A 14,602-nucleotide genomic window follows, 5' to 3' on the forward strand; every position below is an offset into this window, starting at 1 on the left:
CCCTGATACCAATTTAATATTAAATATATTAAATAACCAACTTATCAAATCCCCTCCTCCTTGTACCCCTACTTGGCAAACTGCCACACCAAACTAGAAATAAACTAACTGCAATGGTAATTATCTTTCATGTAAAATGCTGAGTTAGCATGAAATAATGTTGAATCATTAATTCCTTATATGTACTGAAAATATATATATAACAACTAAATGTAACCAAATGATTTATTATGATTGGTGCTAAATTACAATGTATATGAAATGGAGTCATTATGGAAACACATAAAAATAGTCACCTATTTTTGTAATTATATTCACACAAGAATCTGAAATATAGTTTCTGTTCTGCCTTTTAAAATATATCCACAGAATTACTTTTGTAGTTTTTGCCACACAGTTTTACAATACAATTACTGCACCTGTATCATCTACCCTACTATAAGAATGAAACAAAATATGAAAGTAGTCAATAAAAAATTATTTCTTTCTATATCCATCAGTGATTCCGAAGAAAATAGTTTGTTTCCATTGGCAGTGAAGAGAGATGGTAGTAATTAGCATTTTGAGTAGACCAATGATTGCCAAAATGCTGTGCAATTTTACTGGGACCTCCGTACTATTCTTTTTTAACCATGTTTCTCTCAAAAACTAAATATATAAGAAAGAAATACAGCAGGCTAAGATCTACAATGTTACAAAGCAAGATAAGACACTTACTAAGTTATCAGTCACAGCAGTTTATGTATTTTTGCTATTCACAGACTGCAGACTCCTGTTGAATATCTGAGCTGCTGGAAGTTGATGAGATGTAGACATGCATTCATGTGAGTCCATAATTAATGATGTTTATACTGTAATAAGCACATTCATTTTAACACCATTCAGTAAACAGATCCCTTTAGGGCTTGAGCTAAATCCGCTATCACAATTATACACAAAAGAACCTGTAAACAAGTTGACATTACACTTATGTACAAGCAAACTGCATTGGGAAAGAGAAGAGGTTATTTCAGTGAGTGTCACTTGGTATATATCAATGTGCAACAAACTGACCCATCATCAAAGGGCTTAATGAGGTCAGCAAACAAAGGAACATGAGCAAGGCCCCTGTCAGTGACCACTCAGTGCTAATTCCAGCAACATTGAGCCGCCTCCATGCATGGTGACATCACTTTCAAAGCATCAGAGATGGATGCAAAGAGAAATGTGATAATCCCTGCTGAATGTATCTGTAGATATCTAGGTTGCCTACTCAACACAAACCCAGAGTTGAGAAGGGTCAAGGGGGATATGAATATTGTGTAAACAGTACATTTAATTTGAACAATTTGTTTTGTTTTGTTTTTGTTTGTTTATTTGTTTTTGGTTTTTTGAAACAGGGTTTCTCTGTGTAGCCCTGGCTGTCCTGGAACTCACTCTGTAGACCAGGCTGGCCTCGAACTCAGAAATCTGCCTGCCTCTTGATTTGAACAATTTTTGTTGATGTTGTTGCTGCTGTTTATTGGCTCTACCTAGGCTCTGCTGTCTATGTAAGATATGGGGAATGAGAACTTAATTTCTTTTAAACTTCCTCTCACCATCGCAAAGAGTCATTCTTTTATGTACTTAGCTGAACACTAGTGCCAGCCTAAAGCATTTCCCACTGGAAGCTGAACCCATTAACACATTTTAGAGGAACTTCTGAAAGGAAGCTCTTGTAAGTCATTGTCTCTGTGTATTTTAAATGGGATGCCATTCCAATAATTGATTATCTAGTTTCTTATACTAGAAAGACAGTAATGAGCAATGCTGATATCTCAACTTCCCCACCCTGCATGCATTCTAAAACTCTATTGCCATGTGGTTCTCTGACTTAAGTAGATGTTAAGGAAATTCTCCTTATTCGTTTCCCTTTAAAAAAAAATTAACAAGTAGAAAATTTTGCAAGGACAAAATAAAGAAAATTGTTCAAAGAAAACTGAAAGACCCCATGATGATCTTTCCTTCCACTCCAAAATGTTGGGAGTGAACAATTACTGCAAGAATTCTTGAGCCTTGTTAGAACATTTGATTTTAAAGCATAAAGAAAAGATATTTTCTTTCCTCAAGCCTTCAAGACCACACCTGCAATTTGAATAGGTTCCCAGGAAGAGTCTTGCTCTGTTAACTGAGCCTTTGTTTGGGACATAAACTGGCTTTGAAGGGTCAGAGTTATGTGTTTACAAACCGATCCCAAGAAGCACTGGGGAAGCATGAATAGATTGACTTCAAACTTCTCTAACATGAAGATAGCTTATAGTTTGCCCCTAATTTAGACTTCTTCTGTTTATAGAATATCAAAACAAGTCCTGCTTTCTTTCCTTTGACTCTGCTTTCTTCTCTGAGCAACAATGGGGTGCTTGTGTAAACAGGCTGAAAGGGTTATTGGCAAAAGAGTAGAGCATGTTTGGTTATCACTTCACTGTGCCTTAGAGATTTTTTTGGCAATTGTTTATAATAAGCATATTTTAAACTGATTGCTATAACTTCAAAATAATTAAACAGATAACCACCTCCACTCTGAATCATGCAGGCCACACAGACCCCAGGACCTAGGAGACAGCAATTTAATCAACAGGTGATGTAATAGCACAGGACTATAAGTTTGTGCTGTCAGATCAGTTTTTGATTCTTAAAAGTCCCCACTTTTATTTGGTGGTATTTTGTTTCTTCTTTTGTTTGGTTTTTGAATTTTGAAATGCATAGGTTGAAATTCCAACCAATGGTATGGCATTTCTCTAAATACATTTTTGTTTGTTTCTTTGTTTTATTTATAGGTATTTGTGTCATATTCTCTGTATTATTAATATATATATATATATATATATATATATATATATATTCATAGTAGAAGAAAATTCTGAAAACCAGAACTACCATAAACTATCTAGGAAACTAATACAAAATGTAATAATTAATTTTCTAAACTGAAAGTTTAAGTTTCAAGTTATGTGTTTATGTGTATAAATATGTATAGATATATAACAATTTATATATACATCTAGATAGATGTACACACATATATACATATATACATGTAATTTATACACCAACATAAAACACACATACACACACACATGCTCCTTATACACACTCTTGTATTTCATTACCGTTTGTTTGCTTTATCTCCCTCTCCTCATCTTAGAAGAGTGAGTAATCATGATACTACAGGAAGCCAATGTATTTGTATTTTTTAATCTGACTTGAATGTAAAAAGCTGAATATTTGCTTAAAAGTCAAAATAAGGAAGCAAAGGGATTCATAGACACATCTGTATAAACACATGTGCACAGCCTTTGGAAATGACTTTGGAAATTTGACATGGTACCCAGTACACAGAATGGCAAATGGTCTCAGGTACAGCTCTCTTAATGCTGAAGCCAGCTTAAGGTCAGTATCCCTTAGGACTAGGCAGGGTGTCATTGTACACTATGTACACAAATTGTACACTATGACTGTGGCCCATAGAATTCGAAGTGCAAAGTAGAGCCTGTGGCAGAGAGAACTGAAAACTACCTTCTAAGTTTTCTTCTTCTTTATCTTCTCTGGAAATTTATGTCTGATTGTAGTTGTAGTTTAAAATAACTCACTCCTTTTAGAAAGGATGCTGGGCTAAGGTCATTCTGGCTACCCTTCCCTAACAGTAAAAGAAAAAAAGAAACAGGCAAAAAGTTCAGAATTCAAAAAAGAAACAATATAGATAATGAGATGGTTAAGTCCACAACCTTTGGTATACAGTAAGTCCGGGGGAATTTGTTTCTGCCACTGTGTTTATGGACACGATGCTACATTTTCTTTCTGAGCTTCATTGAGCTTATCTGTAAAATGAGTGGCAGTCACGGGGATGCTTCATTGAATTATTAAATGATTTAATGAGATAAGATATTAAAAATACTGAGGAGAGTTTCTGGCATGAAATGACAAATCCTCAATATACATTATTTAAAACTTGATATTTAACTGATAATTCTAGTATGTTGATCATATATATATATATATGATAATTATAGAAAATATACAGAAATAATATGTTTCGGTCATATGAATTCAAGTTCTTTATCTAATATTCGATTTCCTAGTAGTTTGTATTGTTTGTTACAGTGATATTTTCATGAAATCAACTCCACCAATATTTGCTGAATGCATACTCAATTAAATGATTGATTGATCATCGATTGATTGAATTGAATGATTGATTGATTGAAGCTCTCCAGTCTTTAGTTTTCCTTTATCCTGTAATGGGGCTATAATGATCCTGTCTTTATCCTGTCACTTTAATGTTGGTCTGATTAATATAAAACATATACCAAATTATTTATGGCCACAAAAGTTTCTTCAGAGAGTCAACAGGTACATACCAGATGAGGCTCAGCACCCAGAGCTTATGGTGAGGCTGTCATATCTATAAGATCAGGGAGTATGAAAGCTAGCCCTGGAAAAGTCTATGAACCAATGAAACATACTTCTCAATGTGTAAGTGCAAGCTTCAGTGAGTGGCTGTTCAACCTGAAGAAATACAGTGTATGATGAGATGTTAAAATGATGAAATCTTTGATCCACTGTGAGACCTTTTCCCCTTCCTTGGTTCATATTTGAGACCCTGTTGTCTACTGTTGATCAGCTCAGCATTCCATCAGGGTGGTGCAACACAAAGAGGCTTCAACATGTTTCAGAATGAGCACACTTAGCTGTTAGCACGACTGGCAACATCAACAGAGTACAATCGAGTGTAGGAGGCATAAGGACTAACAGAGATGTCAGGAACTTGACTGCATAAGACACAGGCTGCCACTTCCCTACCACAACCCAGGAAAAACATGGTGCACTCCTTCTAAACCAGCTCTCACATCTATATAAAGTGACAAGCACTTGAGTTGGTGAATGTTGTTCTGCCCTAGCTTGTACCTTGACCAGAGAGTTTTTGTTTTGTTTTGTTTTGTTTTGTTTTGTTTTGTTTTGTTTTGTTTTGTTTTGTTTTCTAGACATGGTGCAGAAAGGAAGTCATGGCTTCTAGCACTGGGAGGTGAGAGCTCAGTTATCTTTAAGGGGCTGGCCACCAGGAGTTTTGCCATGCTCCAGTGAATATATGGGCAACACAAAACAAACTTGTACATTTTTCTTTCTTTCCTTTTTTTTTATTTCATTTTTCTTTGGACGGGGAAGGGATCAAAGGTGAGAGGATGAACTTTGGAGGAATGGGAAGCAAGTATGACTGGAGACCATTGTACAGAGTTCCCAAAATAATCAATAGAGATTTTGTGTTGTGAAAAAGAAACAAAATAAAGAAAAAAAATTCCTTAATTCAGCTTCTCATCTTAGGCAGTATTAACATTTTGGAATAGACAATTCTTTGCTGTGGGGGTCTTTTCTGTGCACTGGAGTTGTCTTGGCAACATCTCTCATCTCTACTCATGGAATTCCTGCAGCATCCTCAATTATGACGTCAAACATGTCTGCAGGTATTGCCAAAGACTGCTGGGCCACAAAATCAAACCGAGTTGACAAGAACTGCCTTAAATGTATATAGCCTATGTGAATCAAATGAATTTCTAAAATAGTGTGTCTACATAAAAGGATAAAAAGAAAAACTGTTAATGACCAACATGATTTCTAGCTTAGCTTGCTCCAAAATACATTCTTCCAGATTTTAGTTGTAGGGTTGGAGCTCTTACCTAGCATGCCCTGGGTCCTAGTTTCAATCCTAACACTACATTCTTTTTCTTTCCTATCTGTATGTTTCTTTGGTTTTTATGTAATAGAATATCTTTGACTCTACTCACAATGACAGGGAGTAGATCTACTTTCATCCCAGACAAGTTGTAATATTTTGATACCATATCATGGGGCCATTATCAATTAATCAATGTTGTCAGTAACAAACTATTGTTCAGAATTAAAAATCTATCATTTTTTTCAAGCAGAGACTTCTTCTGTGTGTTCACATGAATAATAACCACTGGCCTACAGGGCCTAACAAGAACATAAAAACATACACATGTGCATCCTCCCAGACCATGTACACACAGATGCCATTGTAAAACAATTCACCATCATGTGGCAAAATATCAGTTCTGGCTCTGCTTCCATTGGTGATGGATAAAGCCAACATCATCAAAAAAAGAGAATCTGATGTTTATTTGTTTTTATATTGTATAAATTTCGTTAAATAGCTAAAGATTTATTCCAAGAATAACCTAAAAAGACAGGGCAGATTACAGAAGTCAGACTCACTAAATCCCTAGTTGAATTCTAAGTACTTTTACAAGGCTGATTAACAGGAAAATTACCCCTACCCTCCTCCAGGACAAACCACATGAGTTGGAGAACATTTTGCTCTTTATCTTTTAAAAAATAGTTTCCATAAATAAACCGTGGTTGACATTCTAGGACTTAAAATTCATTACCCAATTAATAATGCAATTTGTTCACAAACAAGACAAACAACGACAACAAAAAAGGTGAGGACATTGGGGCAATAAAGGAATCCTCCTACTTGCAGAGAAGAGCAAGGAAAGCAGCAGACTTGACACAAATGGAACTGTGTGTGTGTATGTGTGTGTGTGTGTGTGTGTGTGTGTGTGTGTGTGTGTGTGTGTTTATATTGACCAAATAATCATAGGTAGCTGATCAAGTTCATTGGTTGCATTAGCTGTTCCTTGCTTCTTTTTGTATTTATTTCAGTATTCATCAATGCTCACGACAAGTTAGTTATTTTATTTCTTATACCATGGGATCATTTTTTAATCTATTCAATTATTCTTCTGTTATACGCTAGGTCAACTGGGACAGTCATGCAACCTTCCAGCCTCAGTGTCTCTCTCTCTCTCTCTCTCTCTCTCTCTCTCTCTCTCTCTCTCTCTCTCTCTGTGTATGTGTGTGTGTGTGTGTGTCTGTCTGTCTGTCTATGTGTGTTGAGAGAGACAGAGGCAAAAACAGAAACAGAGACAGAAAAAACAGAGACAGAGGAAAAAAACAGAGACAGACAGACAGACAGACAGACAGACAGAGATTATGGGATGGCCAGCTCGACTGATGGGGGAAAATTATAGCACATCACTTTATTTGAGTCCTTACAGTTGGGCTATCACCATTTTAAATTCCTCCTGTCCTTTCCCTTGTGCTTATTCTTACACATGGGTTTTGTTTTACACTTTTTGATTAATGTTATGATTCAAAAATCTTCATTATCCATGAGCCCATGGGCCTCATCTGCTTGAGTCAAACTGGACAAAGCAAGCAAGTCACTGGTTCAGGACTGTGTTGAGTCAACAGCTGAATTCACTCATTATTCCACATATGCTTTTGTGGTATCTGTATATTTCATCAATGGACCCATCTTTGAGGCAACATAATCATTAAATTATGGATTGTTTTCTGACTCCTTTAATCCAGACTGAGTAATGAAATGAAAAGCTGACCCTGAAAAAAATCATGAACTTCACTCCCTGTTGAGTGTCATTAGACTAGATCTCACTCTGAGATGCTCCTTGTCCACCTAGAGTAAAGCTACAATGAGAGAGGCTTTCTGATTGAGGAGTGCGGGCCCAAGGGATAAGGCTTTATCCCTTTATGTAGGCTTTCATACTGCAGTTAAAGTCACAAACACAGGCTTTATGGGAAGGAGACTTTGGTTGGAAGGCGGGTGAAATGATGAAGGGATTTTGAAAACATGTTGTACTTTAGTCCCAGACCAAGATTCTGTGGACCTTTCTAAGACAGTGAACGGTGTGTGCTCTGACTATATGTTGACTTCCCCTTAGTTCCTCAAAAGCAACTTCTTCAAGAAGGTTCCTTGGACCATCAAAATGATTAAAGATACTACATCAAAATGCAGATTCCTTGGCCCTGCTTCAAGGCTTATGAATCTGACACTTTGAAGTCAGTGTAAGAGAAATCGCCGTTTCAGAAAGTGTCACAAATGAACTTAGTGTGTGTGTGCGATGAATGGAGCTTCCATAACTTTTGTAGCAGTGGTCATTGGTTGAAAAAAAAAAACCCTTTCTGATGTCCATAGCAAAATGAGAAAAACAGACATTTCAAAACAAACTTTGTGGATGAATCACAAGGCTGTGGTTACTAAAGTTAAAAATGCTTCTTTCTGAGTTCATAGGGAACTGTAACCATTTTATATGGAACCAGAATGAAGGGGCAATTATAAATCAAACTCATTCCAGCATGTTTCATTTTCTCTGATGTCTTTGCAGATATCCATCATTGTACAGTCCCTCATCAATGACATTTAACTCCGTTCTAGCTCCAAATACATAGTGCTCACTCTGATTCCTTCTCTAGTGTGTTATTTTGACACTATAAAAGAAAATTTTAAAAATTGCAACAGTGGGCCATCAAGATTGCAAGATGCCAACAATGCCAAGACATTAAAGAGAGAAATGGCCCATGCTAAAACCTAAAGCTCTGCATGCAAATTGGCAAAAAACATTTATCTGCCACAAAGTCATCAGGGGGAAAATAATTCCCTTAATTTTTCCTTAGAAAATTATTATTCCAAGTAGAGATGACATAGAATTTTTTCCTATAAGTTCACAGAAAAATGTCTTATTAATTCTAACAAAGATCAAATATAAGGCCAACGTTACTTAAATTTCAAGACAATTTATCCAGTGGTTGAGAATCCAAACCTTGTGTTTTCTGTGTTGGTCTACTCTAGACACCAAATGGAAGAACTGAAGTGATAGCAAAGAAAAGTTTATGAGAATCAAATTTTGACTTCCACTGTGGGAACTGTAGTGGAGTAGTTTTTCAAACTACTCTACCTGTCATTTCTCCCCCCGACCCCCGACCCCCAACTCAATGGAGCATGTTCCTCTCAGCAATGTAAAAGCACACTCAGATCCATGGAGAGTCTATAGAAAAAAAAAAAAAAGCATAGCCCAGAAGCATATGCAGGAATGGCTAAGAGAATAAACAATGGGCAAGCGCCTACCATTTGTGGGAAAGGATGCTTCTGAATCAAACAAGGCCAATTAATACATGGATAGTTCTATGTGGGCCTTCTATTAATCAAGTGTTTCTCTTCAATGAGTTACCTGGAATAGACATTCCACTATGGAAGCATGTGTGTCATTACAGTCTCCCTCCATTTTAAAAACTCATCACACATGCATTTCCGGGAAAGATAGGTATGATTCATACAAAGGAATACCTCACAGCATACTTTGGAAGCCATCTCTCTGGGTCCCTCAATACTGTCCATCAGTGCCTTGTTTTCTTCTGAGCAGTGTAAAAGAATAATTATGTTAGCATTTTTATTTTTCTTTTCCCTCTGCTGTTTGCAATACAGTACGACTCAATAGGGGGTTGGAGGACTTTATAAATATGCCTATGTAATGTGCCTCTAACTTCAGGAGATTCATATCTATTTAGGGAATGACCACTCTAACTTCTGTGGAGTTAGGCTTATAAGATTCTCAGAAGGCAGCCCAAGCTAAGGCTCTTTACATGTCAGGTTTCAGTAGGGCACCTATGTTAACACTTTTATTTTCCTTTTAGAATAGATAGAATTGGACTGGATAGAATGGTACTACTCAGCACTACTTATTTCTTGGTATCAACAATGTACAGCCCCTGTCAAAACCCACAATAAGAAATGAACTTGGTGAAATACTGCACTGTCCATGACTGAGATTAAGACTCTCAAGCCAAGGATAACAGAGTGCTTATTTTTATGGATCATTTAGCCAAAGGTCATTTCCAATGTGGTAGAGACTACAGGGAGTACACTAGATGAGTCCACTCCAAAAGGAACCTAAGCCTTGATGTCCCTGGTGCCTTCTCTAAGCCTTCTACTGACTCAGGCTATATTCCTGAATATGTCAATACCCCCATAAATGAATACCACATCTTTTCTCTTTCTGTTTAAACTTTTTACCGTGGGGCAGGTGTCACTATTCAGGTAGACCAAAATGAAAATGGGATGTTGTTGCTTTCAACAAATTTCTACTGCTAAGCTTGTTTATCATGGGTACAAAGAGTACCTATGAAGAAAAATAAAGCCATAACAAAAAGCCTGCAGGACATTGCTACAATACTCTGGGTGCAGCACTGTATTTCCTATTTGAAGACTCTAGTAGAAGCTGTGGGTCAATGGACAGATCAATCCTTGAGTGTCTCAATACCATTCTGATTAGGGCTGAAATTTAAAGAAACTTGGGACTTTGGCTAATTTATTCAAATCTCAGATTTTCTGTCAGCCCTTTCAGTGACTCAGTCAACGATCACCTGGTCAACAATTCATATCCAGCACCTTCTTGACCCATTAAGATCCATGATGCTTCACAGTATCTTCCATAATAACTATGATAGTATTTTTGATGTACCATCAAGAAACATTGAGTGGAGAAAGATGCATTAACAGGATTTATACCCAAAGCTATCAACTATCTGCTAAACTATTAATACACAAATGAACACTTTCATAAATGATAATATTCCTGGCAACTCAGCACCTCAAGGAAACTTTCTTTTTCACTTAAATAGAATTTTAAATTTCACTTGAAGTATCAGGACAAGAACATATTGCCTTATCCTATTACCTACCTGTGTAGTCAAGAATTATAAAAAATTCAGAAAGACAATCGTATACTAATGGGCACCAATAAATCAAGGAGGAGATTTTTAAATAATAAATGTGCCCCAATGAAAGTTTTCAGAAAGAAGAAACATGTCATTAGATTTTTCTTCTATAAAGACATTGTCTGATTGCCTTTATTACTTGTGCTAACCATACACACATGCACTCAAAGACACACACGTGCACACACACACACACACACACACACACACACAAAATAGGAATTCTTGGCACACACTAGCGATAAATCATCTTTTCCGTTACCACTGAGATGTATGAGGAATGCTGGAAATCAAAAGTTGTCTTTGGACACTCTTTTAGTGCAATTGAACAAAAGAACTACTGGTAGATTAATAGAAGACAGAGTCACATGGATAGACAGTGTTAACAATTTCTTTTGGATGGTATCTATACAGGTCAGGAATATTTTTTTTAAAAAAAGTTTTTTTTTTAAAAAAAAAAAAAATCAAATCAGTAACTTTTATGTTCCAGCCACCCATTTGGGTCATTACAGACACTGTAGAAATGATACAACTAAACCATAGTAGGGCCACAGCCAAACCCCAGGATTCCAAAGGTATCCAAACCTAGCTATCAGCAAGCAACAGTGTACAGGTGTAGTTTAAAGTTTGTAATAGAAATGAGTATGTGTGTGGGAGGGAGGGCCACAAATCCTCTAAAACAAGCGAACAGAAGGCTGGATGCATTTTCAATTTTGGGGTGCTGTTTGTAGCTTCACAACCCATAGGGATAGAGAGAATTTGCCTGGATTATATCAAAGGCCTCGTTAATAAAATGTGGGTAAGTTAAAACTCTCAGTCAGCTAGAGAATAATGGTTGTTCTAATAAGAATGGGGAAGGCTGAGTGTGGTGTGTCTCAATGCTCTGTTTGCGGATGTGACTGTTTGTCTGTTAAACACAAACAGGGTTAGACTAGTTCATCTCACTGGCTCCTAATGTAGTGAAAGAGCAAAGCAAATCAAAGGTGCCTGAGGGTATTTGTTTCAAAATAAGAGAGAGAATTTGTTGATGATAGGGCCTATTCAGGTTTTAGAATGTGTTGCCAAGGGAGGCCGGAAAGTCTGACCAGGAGGGTTTTAATAAATAGGCAGGGGTTTCGTTTTCTGAAGTGCTCTTGTAGGGGCAGCTGGCAGTAAGGTGTTACCCTGTGCTGTCCAGGCCCTGGGTCATGTGCATTCTTTGTGCATATATACAGACATATACTGTGCTTGTGTCAGAAACGCTCATGCATACAAAGTCAATAGAACCTGGCACATAGAGATTTTAGTGAAAAAATCATACAAATCTGCCATTCTCCCCTCACCCCATAAACAAAAGGAAAGAGAAAAGAATAATTTCTTAACATATGCCACTGGGTTATATCTCCTTCAACTGTCCATCCTTGGTCAAGAGAAGGAGGTAGAAAATGAGAAAAAAACAAAACAAAACAAACAAACAACCAAAAACCCTGGTTTGGGATCGATGACTCCCAAAACCTGTGAGCTACTCACACGTAGCTGGTTTTCGTTGTATCTTAGGATTCACGGCACATGGGACCAAGTAAATAAAAGACAAAGGACAACGTAAGAGCTCGCTTCTGCTTCCACATCTAGAAAGAAATCTACCCTGTGGATTTACATGTTAAGGTGAGCTAGGCAAAGTAGGCAGTAGTACATCGATGGACATGTGTTCTAACAAATGTGGATTGTTAGTTGTTATTTTTTCCTTTAACATATGTCTTCCTTTTGGGAGGTTTATTTCAAAGCGGCGACTACCCACAGCCCTCCCCTATAGATGATACTTCCGTAAAAGTTCAGACTGCCAAGGATGTTTTCTCTCAGGGAAGCGCTCTGGAATTTTTATCTTCAGGAAATCCTGGATACATTTCTCCAGCTCTTCCTCGATGGAGAGCTTTTCCTTCGCAGCTTTCTTTTTGCTGCTTATGTTCGACTCCCTGGAGCCTGACGTCAGAGTCCGGAGCAGGTCACTTTTCCGCCTCATCTCTGACTGTTGGATCAGCTGCACAGGGCCTTTCTTGATGGGCCGGTCCAGAGTCTGGATGTTGCTCTGGCGGGTAACAGGCCCACAGATCACCGTCTCCTGGGGAGAGCTTGCCTCTGATTGGCTGTCACAGCTGGAAGTAGAGAGGTCATTGCAGGAGGTGCCGCTCTCCCCTTTGTCTCCCTTGCCATTCTTGCAGCAGCAGTCACAATGAGAGGAGGACCACCGGGAAGGCTCGCCTGTAAGACAAACACAGAAGTCAGAAACTCAGAGAAATGCAGCTGCAGAACAAGCTACTAAGAGAACACAGGTGATTCACGACAACAACAGCCAGAAGCTAAGTCATCTGAGGGACATCCATTACTTAATAGCAGACTGTGTAAAATGGTATCATGTGTAGACTACTCTACCGGCACTGACCTAGGTAGAAATATCCATGTAGCCCGTTTATCAACCCGAGCACCTGACAAACTTTTACGACTTCAGTTCTATCAGCAGTAACACCAAGATAATAATTTTCGTATTACATAGAGACTTGGGATGATTTAATACATGAGATAAGCAAAATGGAGTGGATGGCATACGGTAATCTCAGGAAGTGCTTGCCAGTTTTACCATGGGTTACATTAAGCCCTCCTCTAAAGCTCTGTCTCCTAGCAGTAAGGGTCTCAGAGGAAAAGCTGTATAAGAAGAACGCAGTGGGCAGTGAAGAGGGCTCTGGACAGCCCTTGCCTCTCATTTGTCTTCCACCATCCTGCAAGTACAGCGGCTTCACTTACCACACATGGAAACACTAAGATGCACAGAGCTTAACAAACATGCCATAGTTTGAATAGTTTGCTCATGGAACAGCTGGGCTTTAAACACAGATGTCCCAAGTACTATAACCAAGTCAATTACCTGCTTCCTAAAACAATTTGCCTGTCTGTAAAATTCTTGATTCTCAAAAAAGCTATCCACATGTGAAATTCTCTGAAGTCCCTGCTCATCTCTCCTAAAAATGTTCCAGGTACAGCTATGTTTTTTAAGTACCTTAACTATTAAACATAGCTTCCTTATGTTTCCCAACACCAATAAACCACCATCTTCCTAACATAGACATGGTGACGTGTTCATTGTTGTATTTCTAATGAATCACCAAGGGATAGCACAGAAATCAACAGCATAGAGCATCTTAGTAATGCGTTCGAAGCACCTGGATCTGACCATGCCTGAAGCTACCTTGTCAACTATATGATCCATTACATTCCCTTTCTTATTTAAGCCAATGAGAGACCTTCTATCCCTATCCTCTAAGTCTTGACTCTTAAAATTAAGTTCAGCAATTTGCAGGTAAAACATTTTTTTTTTTAGATACACAGTTTGTAGCTCCATAAATTTTGACAAATCCAAAATCATGGCAAAAAAAAAAAAAAAACCAAAAAACAAACAAACAAAAAAAAATCATAAGTTATGGCCCCTAGCCTTCCAAGCCCTGACCAGCCCAGGCTTCCTTATCATATATTATAGGCTGGGCATTTTAATTCACCCACTTCACTGATGGCATAAAAATAAGAACAAAGACTGATACCCTTATGATATTAAAATAATAGAAATACAATGAAACATTTTATATTATTTTAAAAACATTCACTTTTGATTTCACTATGTCTTATTGTCATAAAAGTAGACATCATAAAAAAACTAATTCGTTGCTATTTCTAATATGGTCAAAGTAGAAATGAAATTATTTAAAAAGTCACCCCTTGACTTCTTCTGTAATATCTATATTTTACATGTGTAAATGATTTTCATACATGCCGACTTGTCATTTTTTTTTCTGGAGGAAGTAAAAGTATTTTTCTGTAAATCTCAACCCGAGATACCTATCTCTTACTCACTCATTCAAGTCATTTTCTACTACAGGGCTGAGTAATCATTGTACTTATACAGCCATTAAATTAAATCAGCAATCACATTAGCCAAAAGGAATCATAATAGAATTGATGCTAT

At 37.4% G+C, this 14,602-nt stretch overlaps 1 protein-coding gene across 1 annotated transcript in view; it reads right to left on the reverse strand.

Annotated features, from left to right (window-relative positions):
* Window positions 1-211: 211 nt before the first annotated feature.
* Kctd16 (potassium channel tetramerization domain containing 16) overlaps window positions 212-14,602 on the reverse strand; it is a 282,724-nt gene continuing 268,333 nt past the window's right edge. The window contains exon 2 of the mRNA XM_034518713.2: window positions 212-12,849. Coding sequence (XP_034374604.1) covers window positions 12,398-12,849 — 452 coding nt within the window. The 3' untranslated portion in view covers window positions 212-12,397. The remainder of the gene's footprint in view (window positions 12,850-14,602) is intronic.

This window comes from Arvicanthis niloticus, chromosome 14 (assembly GCF_011762505.2).
Source record: "Arvicanthis niloticus isolate mArvNil1 chromosome 14, mArvNil1.pat.X, whole genome shotgun sequence".
Lineage (NCBI taxonomy): Eukaryota > Metazoa > Chordata > Mammalia > Rodentia > Muridae > Arvicanthis > Arvicanthis niloticus.